Raw genomic sequence first — 18,376 nt, forward strand, 5'->3', positions numbered from 1 at the left:
CATTTGCCTCCTCCTCCCCAACCCAATCTCCTGCCATCAATCGCAGTTGGCCCTCGCGCAGCCGGTTGCCTTCACGACAACGTACGAAACGCAAGACGACGTGATGACTTAGACACGCCCAATACTAAAAGATTTCCTCCAGCGCCGTTCTTCCGGCCTCCGCCGCTTGCAGACACGATCTGGCCTTGTATTTGTGGGAAGTTTTTGCATCTTCGTTTCCTCCTGTTGCTCCATCGACGGCTGCAACCTTTTTCCGCGTCATTGAAAATCCACGCCAATCTCCACTCGTCGACTCTACACTCGACCTGTGTCCGCGATTTGAAAGAACGATTGCCAAACACACGAGCCTCGAATCTGCTCCCGAGACAGTGTTTGATCCCAACTGGAAGCCTATTTTAGTGTGACCCGGGCCGACACTTGGCTCCGCCCTTTCGGCAAAGACAAAATACCTTAATCCGTCGGGGGTCTGGTTTGCTGAGCCTTTCAAGCCAGCGACCTCGAACGACAGTTACGAAAAATGAACCAACCGCCTGATCTTTTTTTCACGAATTATGCCATGAATGCCCCAAACCGGTCTCCCAGCTCCGCGCGGCCGGGTTACAACACCACAACCGGTCTTCCCGGCGTCAATCGTCTTAACCAGCGCCAAATGGACCCTGTCAGCCAAGCGTCTCCCGCTCTCTTCGCCAGCGATGACCGTTTCGCCTCCTACGACAGCAACTCGTTCAGACACAACAGGGCCCAGCCTACCCCTGGCGGCTTCGCTGCCGACGGCTTCATGGGCGGTAATCAAGCGTGGGCGCCATACAGTTCCGGCGCGAACACTGTGTCTGGGGCCCTGGGCGATGGCAGGCTCCGGCCCGGCGCCCGTAGAGCAGCAATTCCGGCGGTCCGTTCCACCCCATTTTACCATTACCTCTGTCCAATGACGTCCCTCCCCTCTCCTCCGCCCATTTGCTAACTTATGCTTCAGGAGTGGACGATGCAGGAGCAGCCTAGTCTCGGAAGCCAGGCTTTAAACACGCCTTCGACCCAGTATTCAGGGGTCGCCAATTTTAACCCAGCAATGAACTTGATGAATGGAGACCCATCCTTCGCAGCCGAACGCCACGTGTACCCCACATCGAACATGTATGACCCTCGACACGACCCGAAGGCGCTCGGGAACGACCTGATTCCAACGGCAATTGTGATTAAGAATATTCCTTTCAATGTGAGGAAAGAGATGCTCACCACCATCATGTCCGAGTTGGGCCTGCCGCAACCCTATGCCTTCAACTACCACTTCGACAACGGCATCTTCCGCGGCCTCGCTTTTGCAAATTTCCAGAGTCCCATAGACACCCAGACCGTCATCGAGCAGCTCAATGGCTATGAGGTCCAGGGCCGGAAGCTTAGAGTCGAGTACAAGAAGATGCTGCCCGAGCACGAAAGGGAAAGGATCGAGCGAGAAAAGAGGGAAAAGCGCGGCCAACTCGAGGAACAGCATCAGCCCATCACCACCCTCCATTCACAGTCTTCGATGCATTCACTCAGTGCCGCCAACGCTGCCGCCAGGTCCCGTAACTCACCGTTGCGTAAGTCAATGAGGAATTGCCCAACACGGTTTGATAGCTGACATTGTGCATCACAGGGGATGTGGACCTTAACAATCCAGACACGTTGAGTTTTTACACCGAGTTGACGCTTTTCCGAAGTGACCCCAACCGCGAAATCATCGTTTTCCCGAGCTCTATCACACCCCAGCAGCGTCGAACCGTCCATATCCTAGCTCACAACATGGGCCTTGAGCACCGGTCCGTGGGCGAGGGGCCCCATAGGCAAATCCACGTCATCAAGGACACTGGAACCACGCAGGCAATGCACATGCCTCCCGGCGTTTCTGCTGACGCCCATCGCCGGGGCCTGAGTCGGGCCGCCACAATCGATTTCGCCGAAACCAGGAGCAGTCAACCTGGCCATTATGGCACGCTGGGCAGGCAAGGTCGGCATGGACCGACCTTGGAACTTCCAGACAGTCCAGATGGGGGCCTGAATGCGCTACGCGGTGTTAAGTCCTTTGCCGATTTGCGCTCCTACACCCCGAGCCCTTCCCTCTCGGCCTCCGGATATCCGCAAGGGACCACCGTTCACGGCCCGAATGTAGCCCAGTACGGCGAGTACAGCGCCAGCCTTGGGGGGCAGAACAGCTCCTTGACAACACCAACCACCCCGGGAACTGCGTCGAATACCGATCCGTCCATGTTGATCTCGGACCTCGGATCCATGTCACTCGGTGAGCCGTTCAGTGGAGGCCGGCTTCGGCCGCGGGAGACCCCAGGTGCTATCGGCAGCCAGCGTCCTGGGCTGAACGGGTCGAGCACTCGCAGTGTTCCTGAGCGTCAGCCCCTTGGCCCCAGCGGTGACTGGGGCGAAAATATCGGCTTTGGAGGAAGGGGTCGAACAAATGGTCACATTCAACGGGGAAGCGGTGCGTGATTGTGGCTGGACTCGCCCAACCTTCGACAACTCACTCACTAACAAGGCCGTTTAGACTCGTCTGAAAATGCCGTGCGTGGTGCAACAGCTTCCACGACCTCGCGATTCCAGTAGGTTCGGGGCAAGTCTCGCCCACAAATTCGATGCCGCAGCCGACTCCCTCCATCACGACTGTTGCCCATGCAACTTCTTGGCTAAGCGACCGAATACCACCTCGCGGCCTCTCTCGTACCCCTCGTCAACATCTGCTCTGAACCGCAGTCACCTAAAATTTTTCACGCCCCTCGCGAAGCCTGCTGTTTCGCTCTTGTCCTCCGAATACCCCGATTCCTTTGCCAGATTTTCCGCGCACTTCCCGGCAGTCCTGTCAATTGTTGTTGCATCATGAAACCAATTGGAGGGTTCCACCTGCCGCTCCAACCAGATGCACCACAGCGGTTCTGGTTGCCAATGATCTGGAATCAGCCAGCTTCCTAGCGCTCACCTATTATTGTCCGGCCTCCCTTGATCCGCATGTTCGGTACTTCCCGCCACAAGACTACATCCGAAACGGAATGCTGCTCCTGAAGATTAGGTTACACTCCATCACATGGCACACCGCGATTCCGGTTCTGTGTGGACCGTGGCAAAGGCTTCCTGTCGATACAGACGCAAAGATAACAGAACCGAATCTATCGCTTACCCTCGTCTCGGATGGCCAGAGTGAGGGTTCGGCCCGCCTTGGGCTCGCGGCCTGGTTGGCGGCCCTGCAGTCCAGCCCGGAAACTTTGGTTGGATAAGATCTGGAGGCATTCAGGCGTCGTCGGCAGGGCCAACCGCATCTTTATTCTCCAGTATCTCGACCCTTCCATCCTTAGACATGAAAAGCCTTGTAATGTTTGTGCTTGTTTCTCAAAAGCAATCGGCGCTCTCTTGCTTTTTTACCTCACTGGTCTCAGCAGCCCCTCTCAAGAAACGGGTTGTTAGTAGCTGGGATCCAGGGAATTGTACCTCACATTGAAGAAGTACCGACGTGCAATCCACTCGCTATGCCGACCGCGGCTTAGCTGATCCTGTCAGTTGTTCCCCCGGCGCCCTGCACTGTACCCGTCTTGAAGACAATAGCTGGACGACACCGAAGAGACGGAACGGGGAGCATTTGGGCGGGTATACACGACTTTTACACCTCAAAATGGGCAACCATCGCGCACTCTGGTCAGAGCACGGCAAGCCCGCATGCAGCATGGACAGTTAAACATTCGATCCGTCCTGCTTCTCTCGGCCCTCCCTGTCCACCCTGCGGTCAGCCAAGTGATCAGCATGACAGAGGGCTTGCCGGCTACCACGCTTTTACGAATGTTACGGTGTTACGACGTCACGTCCTAGATGGCTATGACAAACTCCGCATAGCGGGCTTAGCACATTTCCCTGTCTTGCCTGCTGAGGAGACGAAAAGACGCTGCGGCAACGAACCACCCCTAATAACGTCAACCCTGAAACTCGGCCTCGGTCCCCGCAAGAATTGCTCAAGCATGGCTTTGTCGTGCTGGAAGGCAGCTCTGGGGACGGTTTTCCGAGCTAATCACACGCAATACAATGTGGAAAGAAGACACATTTAAAGATACAAAAAAGAAGTTTTGTGTTTGTTGGCCCAGATGACGAATTTTTGGATTGGCTGGTATGCTTTATGCTCTCCAGTTTGCGGTCTTGCTCTAATATATTTTGTTGTCTGGCTGTCCGCTTCATTAGTTGTAGGCTCTGGGACCTGAGAAGTCTACCCTGGGTGGTAGGAATGCTTACTGTTCTGCTCCAATGTTGTCCTCGTTCTCCGTCGTCCTTGATTGTGCCAGGTTTATGTAATTCCTTATGCGAGTTGTAACTTGTGTTGGCTGCAGGACAGCCATAACCGGAATTGGCTACATATAGCATGATTGTTAACTTGACTCATGTGGCAGGAACTGATTCTAGTCTATGTCTATTTTACGACGCCTCATGCCCCGCTTGTCATTGGGAGAAAAGATCAGTTCTCCTGGATGAGATAAGCGTCTCTTGAACTGCTTGGAGCACTACGTGGTGGAGATCCTTGGGAGCTGCCACGAAGCCAAAGTTTGAAGCAAGCTTTCGCCCTGAACCCAGATCGATCTCCTTGCCGTACACATCAGTGATGACGCCTCCAACTTCCTCAAAAAGCAACATGGCACCAGCGTGGTCCCATAACTTTGCGTATCGGTCCCTCCTCTTATACACCCATACAGTGAAATTTGCGAGCCCCAGCGACAAAACCGCCCACCTGGGCACCCAGCCGAGCAAGTCACAACCCGGATACGTCACGTTCAACCTTTCTGCCACAGCCTTGTGGATATCAAGAATCCCCGAGTCCGGCAAAGTGGTGCACGTGACGGGTCGTAGGTCCGCAGGAACATGGACCTTGTCGGCATGTCGCCCCAGCCTCCGCGGCTTGACCTCTCCAAGATTACCAGGCAGCGGCCTGACATAGGCGCCATATCCTTTCGCGGCGAACAGGATGCACCCTGTCCCCGTCGGGTCAATGGACCTGTCGTTCACCGGAGAGGATGCATCCATAGAAAGGACAGGGCAGGCCACGAGGCTCAAAATCTGGCGGCCGTGTTCAAGCAGGGCGATATTGATGGCGTATTGCTCGCGGCGTATAAAGGTCCTGGTGCCGTCGATAGGGTCAAACACCCAGACCCTCCCGGACGGCGAGTCGGCGCCGCTCGGGTGGTATGTGGTGCAGGAATCGATCACCTGGCAGAGCTCGTCCGCATCCCGGAACAGCGCCGCACCAGCCTGCTCGAGAATGGCGAGCACGCGAGACGATAGTCTGGGGTTCTGGCGGAGTTGGTCGGCTGACTCCTCGCCTACGAAGCCGTCTTGAGGGAAGGCCTGGCTGATGGTGCGGGTGAGAAGGGCCTGGATGGCAAAGTCGGCGATGGTGACGGGGCTTAGGTCGTCTTTGGTTATGTCAAAGATGTCTGCATCTCCGCCGCTGCTCTGCTCGTGGGCTAAGGAGAGGGCGAGGCGGCTGATTTGGGCGGCTTGTTGGACTGCCTTGATGGCGACCTCGAGCTCATGGCGGTAGGGGCTCTCCATGATAACGTGGGGGCTGGGATAGTAGATGGGGGTTTCTAGGAGTGAGACCAGGGGACTCAATCAGAGGCAAAGGAGGGATGTCAACAATCTCCCTCAGCCCCGATGTCGGAGCTAGACCTGAGATATTTCTGAGTGAAGGACAGGTGCAACTAGATTCAAGCTGTAGTCAGTCGACTGCAAGCAACAGAACCAGCATGTTTGAGCCATCATTCGCAAAAGAGTATGCTTACAAACACTTTGGCCTGGGCCACATAGAGGTTGAGCCTGTACTCCGTAGTAAACAGATGGGAAGCCAATCATCAGCCAACGGGTTAGTTGCTTCGTACGACCCAGCTTCCCAATGTTCTAGGGCTGTCCGAGGTGTGGCTGGGTACCAGTGACCCACTATTAGGGCTCAGCTCCCGGGATACGCCTCGGTGAAGCTACATACCTTGCGTCAAGTACCTTCACCTTGAACTTCTTGAAGGTAGCAAAGAAATGCACCTTATACCGGACATATAGCTGTTACCTTCGATATGGTGATCCAGGACTAGCATTTACAAGCCTTTCCGTCACTATCCAGTGAATTTTTAACAGATTTCAGTATAAAAGTAGGTGCAAACTTGACGCTCAGGGGCTGATGGACATACATGTATGTACAATACCTGCTCTCTTGCTCCTCTTTTTCCTGGCATGAGGTGAGTTTTGGCAGTTCCACACTCGCTGACTGACTAATAGGGCAGATGAGGGCTTAGTATCTATCGTCTCCTCTCTTCCTTGGAGAACTATCACGTGCCGCCTCGGGTCTGCTGCCTTTGTAGTACTGTACATACTACTAGTACCTTGGAAGGTAGGGAAGCCCTGGGCATTTTGATTGCAGAGATGCATGAATCGGATATCTGTGCTGATTTGTACAGGGTAGGGACATGGAAAGAGGGATGCCCGTATACCGACGTAGACTAGGACCGGGATGTTGCGAGCAGAGCCTGGCGGTAAACGACAAGCATGCTGCAGAAACTCGAATGTATGTGCCTCCCATGCCCAGCTTCTTTCAGAACTCGTCATATCTAGTATCAAGACCTATATATAGTGGTTTCAGTACCGTACTCGCTGAGGACGAGCAGATACACCCCCGGGCAAGTGAAACCTCCTCCTCTTGCCAAGCGGTTGGCGCCGTGGGTGAAGTTTAGCCGAAATTCTACTTACACCCACTCACTCCTCTACGCGGGTAAGGAGCTTCCATGTCTGGAGCATACTTCATATCTCAGTGTCAGGTAAATGGCGGCAGCTGCTGCTATTACTACCTAGCAGGGAGAGGGGGGGTCTTTGACCGTACAGGCAACATTACCATTCCACCTGACATTGTAGTCCGGTACTAGCAAGTACCTGCCATTATATAAACATTATGACACCGGCTAGGTACTATAATGCTGTCATTACAGTTCAATTTGCTGATGTCAGACTGCAATGTCATGAGATAGACTGTATAGTTAGATACCTCCCCTTCCTCTACTAGGTAGTATATACTAGTGTCTTCATATATATCCCGGCCTGGTCGGTCTCGGCGGATGACCGGAGAGAAGTGAACCCGGTGCTCGCAATTCTATACACATTGATCGACGTTGGTACTATTAGTAGTAGCAGTCCAAGGTCTGGCAGTCATTGGGGTAACAAACAGTCAATACTGGCACCGTTACATGTCTGGGAGTGGTCAGGTAGGTTTATATGAAGATGCTACGTAAAAGGACATGAGAATGACGGCTCAGTACAATGGTTTGAACAGGAGGAAGTCAAGGTAGGTCGACCGACCGCTCCCCTTGCCAATCCGTAAGTTCTCTGGTTTTGAAAATTGAAGAAGTAAGAATGGCAAGGAGGGTTGTTTGTATATTAGGCCACTCAGGGGATGGAAAGCCGAGCTCCGTGCAGCTCCTTTCCTTTTGCCCAACAAACGGAAGCGTGTAATCTCTCTCTCTTTTCCCTCGCTGCAATCTCCTGTGAAAACACCTCGGTCTGGTCTAGCGGATGGACCAAAAGGAGTGCAAGAGCGGAACGTGAACGGACTTAGGCCTTGATGGCCATCTCGCCCATGGGCATAGCCTTGAGCCCTGTATTGGTTGAGGATTGATCAGCGATTGCTGAAGAGAGAAGAGAGAGATAGCGGGGGGAAAAAAAAAAGGGGGATACTCACAGCCGTCGACGGGCTCGGGGGCTTGTTGCTTGATCTTGCAAGCGTTGTACTTCTCGGGCGGCTGCGAGGTGAGGCCGGCAGCCGGGCAGTCGCGGTTCAGGTTGCAGCCGCTGTCCATGGCCCTCTGGAGGACATCGCCCTTCCAGCCAAAGACGTAGTCGCCGTGGGCAGCCGAGCCACTATTTTGGTGCCACAGTCAGCAAATCTTGAAATTTATACGGTCTGAAAAGGGGGCGAGTAAACAAAGGGAGTCCCTTACCCAAGGTTCATGCTGTACACAAACGGCTTGCCATCGTCGGGCCAGATGCTCCGGTCGGTGAACTTGGATACGTCCCACATAAGCTCGTACATGACCTGCGGGAGCTTGACGGGATGGCTGCTCGGGCAGGCACCGCCACCGTTGGCACCAGAGCCCGCGCCGTAGGCGACGTGGGACTTGTGGTCGGGCGAGTCGAGGTTGCGGCCGTCCCAGCATCTGGAGATTGGGTTTTATCTTGTCAGCAATTCAAACCTTTTTCTAATTTCATTTTCAGGGGTAAGTCCGTACGTGGGGAAGATGATGGTCTGGCGGATCATCTTGCACTTGGTGTCTTGAGGAATGCCGACAGTGTCGGAGCCGGTGCAAGGAGCACCGCCAACGAAGGGGGTGTCGGATGTCGACGTCCAGCAGCGGTGGCAGATGTTGGCCTTGGCAACCTTGCTGTCGTCGGTGTTCGCAGCGTTGCCCGCAAGCATACGGAAACCCTGATGCCGCCGTTAGCGAAATGGACAAAAATGGAGACGAATAGGGGGAGGAATGCAGCATACGGGCTTGAAGGCCTGAACTCTGCCCGAGGGGATGTAGTAGACATCGAGACCGCCGTCGTTGATGAGACGGCCCTGGGGACCGCCGTTGCCAACCTGGGGCACGCGGTGATAGCTGCCGTTTTTGGCCTTGAAGAACATGACTGCGGTCCAGTAGTTGGACAGATCCTGGACGAAGCTGCACGAGGTGCATGTCGACCGCGCCGCAAGGTCATACTCGACGGGGGTCATGGTCAGGTTGAACGAGTTGCCGCCCACAATCTGGTGCAGATGTGGGGTGTACCGCATGCCGGGGTTGACCAGGGGGTCGACTCGGTCGACGACCAGCTGTGAACAGGCAAATCGCAGCATGTTTTGTGCAACGGCACCGTTGGCCAGCAGCCCAACGGCGGCGGCAATGGAGGCCCACTGATGCATCTTGATGAACTCGTTCCTAATCCCTTTTCTGCTTTCACTGTCTCCCTTTCTCCCTCTTTCTGGGGTTTCGTCTGGCAAGACGGTCTCTCTTTAAGTCCACTCGTCGAGTAGAACCGAGGACAACAGAACTCAAGTGCCTGATGTGGTTAGCCGTGTAGAAGACAACGAACTCGTTGAGGACAAGAAGAGCTGGAAGAAGAAGGGCCACGAGAACCAGGAAAGGCAGGCTGGACGATATCGTCCCAGGCACTTATACTACACGGTGCCCTGGCTCCCCCCCTTTCCCTTTTTTTCCACCAATCCAACCAGAACTCGTTCACGACCATGACCCGGTTGACCAAGACTTGCATCTTCCAAACGCCCGGCAGGTGCCTAACTGCCGATACTACGGAACAAGTTCGAACGTGTTCTGTCATTTGGGTATAATATGAGTGATTGGCTTGAGCGTGCTCCAGTCGTATATTGAGCCTCCTGCCGGATTCGTCAACAATTGCCGGCGCTCCGGAATGGCTGTTTAATGGCTGCTTGGTCTGGCTCATGTTGTGCAAATAGGATGGTCCTCTCATTGAGCCTTCCGGGTAAAAGCAGCAACACATATATAATAACACATCCCACCCGGCACCCCCCCCCCCCCCCCCCATGTCCCCAATATCGCCCGGTTATAGATGTGTTTGCCACGGGGTCACGCTGCAGCACCGCGGATGATTAATCAGGGGCAGCGGCGCGAGAGACGGCCAAAGTGACGTCGAGAGTCTCGTCGCCAGCTATTATTGGACCCTAGAAACGTGGACTTTGCAGCCGCTCCGGGGTGTGCATCTGGGTGACAGCATGTTTGTTTTCCTGGGGAGAACTATGCCGTCTGTGGGGTTGTTGAGGGTGACAACGGCTGTCATGTTATGTAGCTGCGGGCTGTTACCGCCCCCTTTCGGGCCTTTGGAACATAGGGGTTAATTAAGACAACAGGAAGGTGGCAAGACAACAAGCGAGGCCAAGAGACCAACACAGTTTTCGCGTCCCTGGTTGAGGCTAGTGTGGCATTCATGGTGCTGGTTACCATATTCCAAAGTTGGGATGACACCTTGGATGTGATGATCATATGAAGGACTCCCATTGACAGTAATACTGGACCAACTACCACAGGTAGCACCACTACTTGTGGTTGTTGAATTGCCTAGCCGGCTTGTGAATGTCGACTGAAGCCATGACCTTGAATTTGAAAGTCGTCTAATGCAAGCTAGATCTTCCTGTCTACTAATCCCTTACTCCTAAAGCTATTTGAGTGCGTTCTATCGCCTTTCGCTACACTGTGGTTGCCTCCTTAACTGCAACAATGTTGTTCTTACCGCGATTTCGGTAACTGATACAGCTCGGCGACATGTTTACATCCCGATGCCCAACTATCTATAGTTCGGTGGCGTTCTAGAATGGGGTTTAATCTGGCAAGCACTGCAGGGTGAGCCTGTGACGTATACCTTCTACTCGGTTTCTGACTGCCGGAACTGGATTAAACCACCACTGCAGACGACCAAGTTCGGAGTCCGGAACACCTGTATACCATACCGCATTCACTGGAATCCATGGCGAGGCTCAATGGAACCCCTTATTGAAACGGAGGCTAGGAAAGCATCTTCAGCGTTTCCTCGAAGTAGTCAAAACCAGGATCTTCCCGAAAAGCCCACGTGGTGGCACCCCCTGAGTTTGACTCCGGACTGACACGGTACATGTACTTGACACGGCAACCCCCTTTACCCGTCCAATGGTAGCAATCCCCTCACCCACGCCCAGATATTCTGTATTTATATTACTCCCTCAAGCCTGCTGGCAGCACATCTTCGGCATTTTCGTTACGCGCCGGCAGCGGCGTGTTCCGTTCTGGCAAGCTCCCTCTGCCTCAGCCAGAGGGCACAATACCAGACATCTCATCCATTGAGCTGATCATGATCCACATATCCTCATTATTCCAGAGGAGACACAAGCCCTTTTCAACATACCAGAGTATCAGGAAGCCGGATACCTCAACGTATAGCCTGACATCTTCATCACACAAATTTCATATCCCTGCAGCCCCGCCCCCCCGCCCCCCCCCTTAACCAACAGATATGCCCAATCATGGCTAGTTTATATAGAAAATGCGTCGACAGACCTAGTTCCACCAACAGTTAAAACAAGACAAACATATAAAGCATCGCCACTATCCTGTCTCAAAACGCCACTCCCGAACTCCCCCTGCCCACCGTCTTGAAACTGTAGCTCATCCACTGACCGTCGCCAGCCAACGTGTCGAACCGGCTGATGCCGGCTTCCGGATTGTCAAGGCTGGTCCCATAGCCGCTGAAGTAGTATCCGACCACAACCACCAGATAACTCAGCAGCAAGATGCTGCCCTTGAAGTAGTTGCTCTTGCCCTCGCCATACATGTAGCTCAACAGGAACACGCAGAGGATCACGGTCACCATGTCCCACTGCGGGAAGAGCAGGCTAAACGTGTAGCGTGCCACATCCTCAGCGGGGACGCCGAGAGGGTTGACGGCCGAGAAGAGAACCAGGGCGGGGATCTGCAGCAGACAGACCTGAAGAGCATAGGCCGAACCAATCTCCATGGAGAGCGCAATGTTGCCATTCATGGCAAACGATATGGCATTCAGGAACTCGGTCGTATTGGGCACCAACGCAAACAGTGTGATGCCGAGAAATTTCTCGTCAATCTCGAAGCTCTCAAGCACAACGTCCACCGTGTCAACGAGTATCTCTGCAATAATCGCGTAAAGCACTGTGGCTCCCATCAGTATGACGGAACTCTTGAGTCGGCTCCAGTTTGGTGCGTCGTGTCCGTGGCCGCCTGCCTGGGTTCCAGCTTGATCCGGAACTTCGTCGTGGCCTGGGACGACAGTGGTGCGTCCAAGTCCGCTAGGGCTGATGGAAAGGGGAGGATGAGGAGCTCCTGTCGAAATTGGAGCCGGGTGACCTCGCCTGTGTCCTTGCACGTTCCTGGCGGCAACGGTGGCAGCCGTCGCAGCAATCTCGGCAACTTGGTGAGCAAGATGGTTATTCTCAGCATCAGTAAGCCCAGGAATGCTGATACTGGGGCCAATGGTTTCGGTGCCGTATGTTGTGGGCTTCGGAGGCACGAGATGGAGTGTGCCTTTGGCGGCGTTGCTCCCCGCAGCATTTGAGCTTTGTCTCGTCTGCTCGTCTGGTCGAGATTGATGGCCAACTTGGCGGAGAGATTGCCCAAGAATGCGCTTGTACAGATTCGAGTCCCGGATGTCCGTGGCAGTGGAGTCCGCGGCCGACGGATTGCCCAGAGGTCGAGGGGTGTGGTGAGGCGTGACGTGGTCATCGTGCTTCTTCTCGTCGGCATCCGTGTTCCAGATGACAGCGGCATGTGTGCGGAGTGTGAACCAGAGACCAATGATGTAGGACATGAATAGCATTGTAGCAGCAAGATAGCAATAGGGCCGCACCGCCTCCAGGTAGAACCGGTCGTTTATGGCTGGCGTTTGCGAGAAGTAGCAACGCCGACAATCGCGGAGCACCCCTCCACCGCGACCGGGGCGGTCGAAATTGATGCAGTCCTGGCAAGTCAGCTCATGGGTACCATAGATCTGGTAGAAAAGGGTCGGGCCGAAGGCGCCGATGACGGCAAACAGGAGCATGGTCGAAGTCACGCCAGCCGACTTGGAGTTGAACCGCTGCGTCTTACGCTTGATGGCCCCAAAACACATAGACAAGCCTGGCAGAAACAGGATACCAGCGAATATACTGCCGACGATGCTGCCTTCAACGAGCTGGGCTTTGCCCTGCTGCAGGGCCACGCAGTAGAGGAAAACCTCGACGATGGTGGAAAAGAAGGCATTGATGGCCGCGCCAAGACCCATGGATGACTGGGCAGAGATGGAAGCCACAGCTTGACCGATGAAGTAGGCGAGCGGAATGATGGACAAGAGACCTGCGACGAAGAGGAACGCAGATGATGTGAGGAAGTTGTCAATATGCAGGACGCCCTCGAGCACGAGCCAGTCAAAGATGACAAAGACTACGACGGCCATAAGGTTGATCAGGAAGATGTTGGTTCCGTCAATGGTGTACTTCCAGTACTTCAGACCAACAGCGCGATAGGTGCAGACCAGGATGGAAGAATGAGGCGCTGTCGGCGCTCGAGCAGAAGCAATGTCTGACTCGAAGGACAGGGCCAGGGGATGGCGGCGGAGGTGGTCAAAAAGGAGCAGCGTGACTTTGCCCATGGGTATCCAGAACACCAGAAACCAGCAGATGGCCGAAACGGCGAAAAGGGACGGTGTGATCAGAAAGTAGAAAAATGAGAAAAAGATGACGCGCCCAACGTTCCACTCCCCGCGCCCAAACAATCTTCGCTTCATCCGGGGAAGATGCAGATCGTGGTCTTGGCCGCGTCCTCTGCCGAGAAGACTCTCGGTCTCGTCGGGTTCCGAGTCGATGCTCCGCCGAGACCGCCCGATGATGGAGCGGTTCCTGTCCGGCCCAAAGAAAAGGCGCCCATACTCTAGGTCACCGCTCTGCCACTGCTCATACTCGCTAATGCTTCTGCCCTCGCCCTGATCCTCGTCCATATAGGCTTCCTGCTGCTCCAGCCGGATGAATTTGCCAAAGGGGTAGAATAGATAGCTTGCCAAGCCCCACAATACTCGGCCGTACTCTCTGGCGCTGGGGGCAGCAGCGAATAAGAAGCATATGGCGGCGCCGGCAAAGGCGATGAAGGCCATCCACCATCCAAAAGCAAGTGTCCACAGTATGTTGAAAAACAAGAGCCAGTTGCTGACACGGCCGCCGGGCGACGAGTGGATGTCAACCTCTGCCGTCTTCTGCACCGACCGACTCTTCTTGTATAGGGCTGGCTTCCACAGCCTGATACCGAAGGGGTGCGTTTCATTGATGGCCTGTTGGCGATCTTTCAGGGTGAAGCTCTCGGCGTCGCTGACATCCCCGTCATCGTGAATTGGGGTCTCATCCTCATGTGTATCATCACCCGGAGTATTTGCAGTGTCCTCGTTTCTCAGGGCGGCGTCGATCGGGGCTGTCTGCTCTTCGGGGTGCTCGGGCACTGTATCATCGTCGTGAGAAGAATGGACTCTTGCAAGCGCGGGAGCGGCAGCGGCTCGTCTCCGCACAGTACCAGTCAAGGTCTGCTGGCGCTCGGCGGCATCCGCCTCCACCTCGGCAATGCCGTCGTCGACCGAGAAGACCTCGCCTCGGTGGGGTGCTTGCGCGCTGGAAGATGCGCGACGCGGCATGGCCGGTTTGCGCGGGCGCGTCGAACGTCCTCGATCGGACCCAAGCAGCGGGGACCGCCCAGCGCTCTGGCTGGTTCGTGGAATGCCGAGGTCGGATCCGGAGGGTTGGTCTCGGTCCCACCGGCCAGTCTCGTCGGGGACCGGACTGCGTATGGAAGCTGCTGGTGAAGGCGAAGTGGTTAGCAACCAAAACAACAGGAAGAGAAGCAAAGAAATGCCAAGAGATATTCGCGGGGCAGCTTGGAGCTCTGCCAAACCCACCTTCAGGCCTCCTTCGCACAGTATCCATGGGCTGGTGACTGTCTGAGGCGTGCCTCGAAAGGGAATCATCTCGCGATGAATGGCGCGTGTCGGTCGACGGCTCGTCAATCACGGGATTATCGCTAGACCTTGGCAAGGGACCCATGATGGCGAGCGGGTCGGAGAGGATGGGGAGACGACCCCGAGGAGCAGATCTCTCACTGTCGCCTGGTGATGCTGCTTATCGTCGTGGGCTCGGGATGGTCCGGATTGTCGGAACTTCTGGAAAGCTACCTAGGCTGACAGTCAAGTCCGCTACAGGCATAAACTGTTCAATACACGGTCAACAGTCCGCGGCTGCTGTGCGCCGCGTTGTGCATGACAGTTGCTAGATGTGAAAAGTATGCAGGCCAATGATCGCTGGACCTAACTTGGGTCGGGAATCGCTGCGTTCTTGTGAGAAGGAAAGGTGCGGTTGGGTAGTTGATCTTTGGAGGCAATGGAAGCTTGGATCATTGGATGAATCCAATGGATGTCGCCTAGAGAGGTGGATAGAGCTAAGATAGTGTGGCCTTCGATCCAAAGTTAAACCTCCAACTTTGAACATAAAATGGATTATAACGACAAAGTTGAAGAGAAAGAAACCATAACGCTTTCAAAGTCCGAGGGATGGGGTTGAGCATGCAACATAAGCTAAAGCTGTGCCCGCCAAATACAGTACCTTGATAAAAGTGTCGAAGGAGTCAGCGGCGTTGGTGTTGTGAAACGGCACCTGGCAGGACCTACCGGGATGATCCGCCTGTGATGGGGTTGGATTAGCGCCACCATGCCGCCAGTGCCACATAAGCCGGGCTCCCTCCACTGTTTCCAGGCTGTCAAAAACGGTTCCCGCGCCCTGGAATCAAGGAGCCGTGCCGCTGACGGGAGAACAAACGACAACCTCAGAGAGTTTCACTGCTTCTTTACACCTCAGCCTCCAGTTCAAGACACACTCCTTGGCCTCAGTCCCAAATTCCACGTTCTTTAAGATGTAGAAATGGTTCAAGTCCCTTGCTGTATTGATATTCTTGAAAGACATGGAGGCGGTAGGTAATTGTTACATCTAGTGTACTGTGATGTTCTGTCGATTGGACCTGTGCCAGACAATGCAGCATGCTTCCCGGGGCGCCTGTCTCAGTCTTCAACATCCTGTGATCAACCTCTCGGACTGTGGCTGACAAACCTGGAACATGTCGCTCCATTCTGCAGATTTTCCTTGAATTCGAAACTGTAGTTGCTGAATCTCGAACATGCTGCACCCAGGCTTCAGCGTCACAACAGACACATCCCAGGAGAAGTTGGAAATTCCAAGACGAAAACCAAGCAAGCGATTCTGGCAGTTACACTTTCGTAGTCTTTTGAATGTACGAAGTGCATTATCCTTAGCTTGAGTCCAACTTAGTTTGTAATTTCTGAGCTCCAGGTTGGCAGTGACATCACACCTCGAGTCGCTCCTTAACATAATCTCCTTCGAGGTCGCTCGGGTTCCAAATCCAATTCCGATTAGAGATAACGATAAGAGATTGGCCCACTCCATATCACGTGCACGACCCACCAGCAGCCCAGCCCATCCTGGAAAGGTTAGCTTTCAGCCCAGCAGCGCAGCGACGTTAACTAGTGGCCGCGATGCATTGCGTTGACCTGAGCTGCCTTCGACAATCTTCACAGCGCATCTTCGCCTCACAGCAACAAAGTTAGAGTAGCAACCACAACCCACCCATCAACCTTACGGCGATTTACCTCGCACAACGACCATTGATTATCCTGCCATAACGTTATTCCGAACCTATACTTCCTTCGCTGCTAAGGTGACCACGATTGACATTCCGAGCTCGACGAGGTTCTCTCATTCTTCGCTCGCCCGTTAGGCCCGATTCCGCATCCCGCGACGCCGTCACCATGGCGCTCGACAACTACTATCACAACAAGATCGAGGCGATGCAACTCGAGATTTTGAAGGGCCAAGCCGTCCTTCGTCGTCTCGAGGCTCAACGAAATGACTACAACTCGCGGGTGCGCCTACTCAGAGAAGAGCTTGGGTTACTACAACAGCCCGGCTCGTACGTGGGTGAGGTGGTCAAGGTGATGAGCACCAAGAAGGTTCTCGTCAAGGTACATCCCGAAGGGAAATACGGTAAGGATACGCGCTGCCCGGAGCCTTCCAAGATGCTGATCCGCCACACCTGCAGTCGTCGACGTCGCCGACTCAGTGGATGTCTCCAAACTCACAGTCGGCAAGCGTGTAACCCTCTTATCGGACTCATACAAGCTCGAAAAGATCCTTCCCTCATCAGTCGACCCGCTTGTCTCGCTCATGATGGTCGAGAAAGTTCCCGACAGCACCTACGACATGATTGGCGGCTTGGATCAGCAAATCAAGGAAATCAAGGAAGTCATCGAGCTAGGTCTGAAGCATCCCGAGCTGTTTGAGTCGCTCGGAATTGCGCAGCCAAAGGGTGTGCTGCTGTACGGGCCCCCAGGTACCGGAAAGACACTACTGGCTCGAGCAGTAGCACATCACACCGACTGCAAATTCATCCGCGTCTCGGGCTCCGAGTTGGTGCAGAAATACATCGGTGAGGGCAGCCGCATGGTGCGAGAGCTGTTTGTCATGGCCCGGGAACATGCGCCAAGCATCATCTTCATGGACGAGATCGATTCCATCGGCTCGTCGCGCGTTGAGGGGTCTTCGGGCGGCGATTCCGAGGTGCAGCGTACCATGCTCGAGCTTCTCAACCAGCTCGACGGCTTCGAGCCGACCAAGAACATCAAGGTCATCATGGCGACCAACCGGCTCGACATTCTCGATCCGGCCCTGCTTCGGCCGGGCCGCATCGACCGCAAGATCGAGTTCCCCCCGCCGAGCGTCGAGGCGCGCGCCGACATCCTCCGCATCCACAGCCGCAAGATGAATCTTACCCGGGGCATCAACCTGACCAAGATCGCCGAGAAGATGAACGGCTGCTCCGGCGCCGAGCTCAAGGGCGTGTGCACCGAGGCCGGCATGTACGCCCTGCGCGAGAGGCGCGTCCACGTCACCCAGGAGGACTTTGAGCTCGCCACGGCCAAGATCCTGAACAAGCACGATGACAAGGAGGTGTCACTGGCCAAGCTCTGGCGCTAGGTTAGGTTGGACGCGAGGGCGGTTGTCCTGTAGGTGACCCACTCGCTAAGTGGACGGATTACCTGGTAGCAGCAGGAAACAGGAGGGTGGTGGTGATGTATCTAGGCACTCCTCAAGGGGACGCAATGCTCCTCGTACCATGCCATGTACAATAAACTTGGAATCGCATGGGCTACTGTACGACGGGCTGACAACGTAACCCTCTTTCCGAACTCGTGTAGTATCGATGGCTCCGGACTGCCCTCATATGCCTTCGCCCTGGTCCAGGTCGACAACTTCCCGTACTTTTCTCTTGGGCAGTCACTTCACGCTGGACGTCCAGGAAGGCTGAGAGAGCATCACTGTGATGCTCCACCTCTTACTTCTAGGCCTGTGTGATATGACAATTCTTATTTCTTTGCCAACCATTGCGAATGTACATTTCGCTCCTTATATATATATGCACTGTATCATGTTCCAGGTGGCGGGGATTCAAGGGGCAAAAACCATTGTAGACGCCCAGCCCATGCAAACCCAGGCCTGCCCCCCAATCCAAGCATGTATATCCAGTCATGCACAAACGAATTTCACCTGTATCACCCCTCCGCATATGCAAACTCACAGATGCACTCAACGCCAAACTCCACAAAGACCAGGAAAACGAAGATATCAGCGGTGGTTTATCATATGTAGCCTTCCCCCTCCAGCAAAGTGTTGCTCTCCTAGCCATGAGTCCATGTCCATGGTTGCCGTTTAGTCTCCCGCTGC

General features: G+C 54.6%; 5 protein-coding genes across 5 annotated transcripts; 2 read left to right on the top strand and 3 right to left on the bottom strand.

Annotated features, from left to right (window-relative positions):
* Positions 1-390: 390 nt before the first annotated feature.
* N656DRAFT_451723 (uncharacterized protein) lies at positions 391-2,755 on the top strand. Its single transcript, XM_064809689.1, has 3 exons — positions 391-889; positions 977-1,577; positions 1,634-2,755. The coding sequence occupies exons 1-3, from the start codon at positions 518-520 to the stop codon at positions 2,476-2,478; spliced, it is 1,818 nt and encodes a 605-aa protein (XP_064665633.1). The 5' UTR covers positions 391-517; the 3' UTR covers positions 2,479-2,755.
* Positions 2,756-4,398: 1,643 nt separating this feature from the next.
* On the bottom strand, positions 4,399-5,881 carry N656DRAFT_451782 (carbohydrate phosphatase). Its single transcript, XM_064809690.1, has 2 exons — positions 5,799-5,881; positions 4,399-5,717 (listed from the first exon to the last, which is right to left on the bottom strand). The coding sequence occupies exon 2, from the start codon at positions 5,566-5,568 to the stop codon at positions 4,462-4,464; it is 1,107 nt and encodes a 368-aa protein (XP_064665634.1). The 5' UTR covers positions 5,569-5,717; positions 5,799-5,881; the 3' UTR covers positions 4,399-4,461.
* Positions 5,882-7,608: 1,727 nt separating this feature from the next.
* On the bottom strand, positions 7,609-8,956 carry N656DRAFT_718899 (uncharacterized protein; the record flags this gene model as incomplete). The annotated part of the gene is made up of 5 exons (XM_064812316.1): positions 7,609-7,652; positions 7,736-7,914; positions 7,995-8,210; positions 8,283-8,479; positions 8,543-8,956. The coding sequence occupies 5 exons, from the start codon at positions 8,954-8,956 to the stop codon at positions 7,609-7,611; spliced, it is 1,050 nt and encodes a 349-aa protein (XP_064665635.1).
* Positions 8,957-11,157: 2,201 nt separating this feature from the next.
* N656DRAFT_772099 (uncharacterized protein) lies at positions 11,158-14,632 on the bottom strand (the record flags this gene model as incomplete). The annotated part of the gene is made up of 2 exons (XM_064813901.1): positions 11,158-14,384; positions 14,488-14,632. 2 exons carry the CDS (start codon positions 14,630-14,632, stop codon positions 11,158-11,160), a joined length of 3,372 nt encoding a protein of 1,123 aa, XP_064665636.1.
* A 1,597-nt stretch (positions 14,633-16,229) lies between these two features.
* Positions 16,230-18,084, top strand: N656DRAFT_784606 (26S proteasome subunit P45). Its single transcript, XM_064816208.1, has 2 exons — positions 16,230-16,639; positions 16,695-18,084. Exons 1-2 carry the CDS (start codon positions 16,405-16,407, stop codon positions 17,627-17,629), a joined length of 1,170 nt encoding a protein of 389 aa, XP_064665637.1. The 5' UTR covers positions 16,230-16,404; the 3' UTR covers positions 17,630-18,084.
* Positions 18,085-18,376: the final 292 nt, after the last annotated feature.

The sequence above is a fragment of the Canariomyces notabilis genome (assembly GCF_033297395.1).
Source record: "Canariomyces notabilis strain CBS 508.74 unplaced genomic scaffold N656scaffold_35, whole genome shotgun sequence".
NCBI classification, from domain to species: domain Eukaryota; kingdom Fungi; phylum Ascomycota; class Sordariomycetes; order Sordariales; family Chaetomiaceae; genus Canariomyces; species Canariomyces notabilis.

Bases quoted from the DNA above. Each gene is read 5' to 3' on its own strand.
- N656DRAFT_451723 (XM_064809689.1), top strand. From the start codon at position 518: ATGAACCAACCGCCTGATCTTTTTTTCACGAATTATGCCATGAATGCC. The intron at 890-976 runs GTCCGTTCCACC...ATGCTTCAGGAG, and splicing joins GTAGAGCAGCAATTCCGGCG to TGGACGATGCAGGAGCAGCC. The intron at 1,578-1,633 runs GTAAGTCAATGA...TGTGCATCACAG, and splicing joins GTCCCGTAACTCACCGTTGC to GGGATGTGGACCTTAACAAT.
- N656DRAFT_451782 (XM_064809690.1), bottom strand. From the start codon at position 5,568: ATGGAGAGCCCCTACCGCCATGAGCTCGAGGTCGCCATCAAGGCAGTC.
- N656DRAFT_784606 (XM_064816208.1), top strand. From the start codon at position 16,405: ATGGCGCTCGACAACTACTATCACAACAAGATCGAGGCGATGCAACTC. The intron at 16,640-16,694 runs GTAAGGATACGC...CCACACCTGCAG, and splicing joins ACATCCCGAAGGGAAATACG to TCGTCGACGTCGCCGACTCA.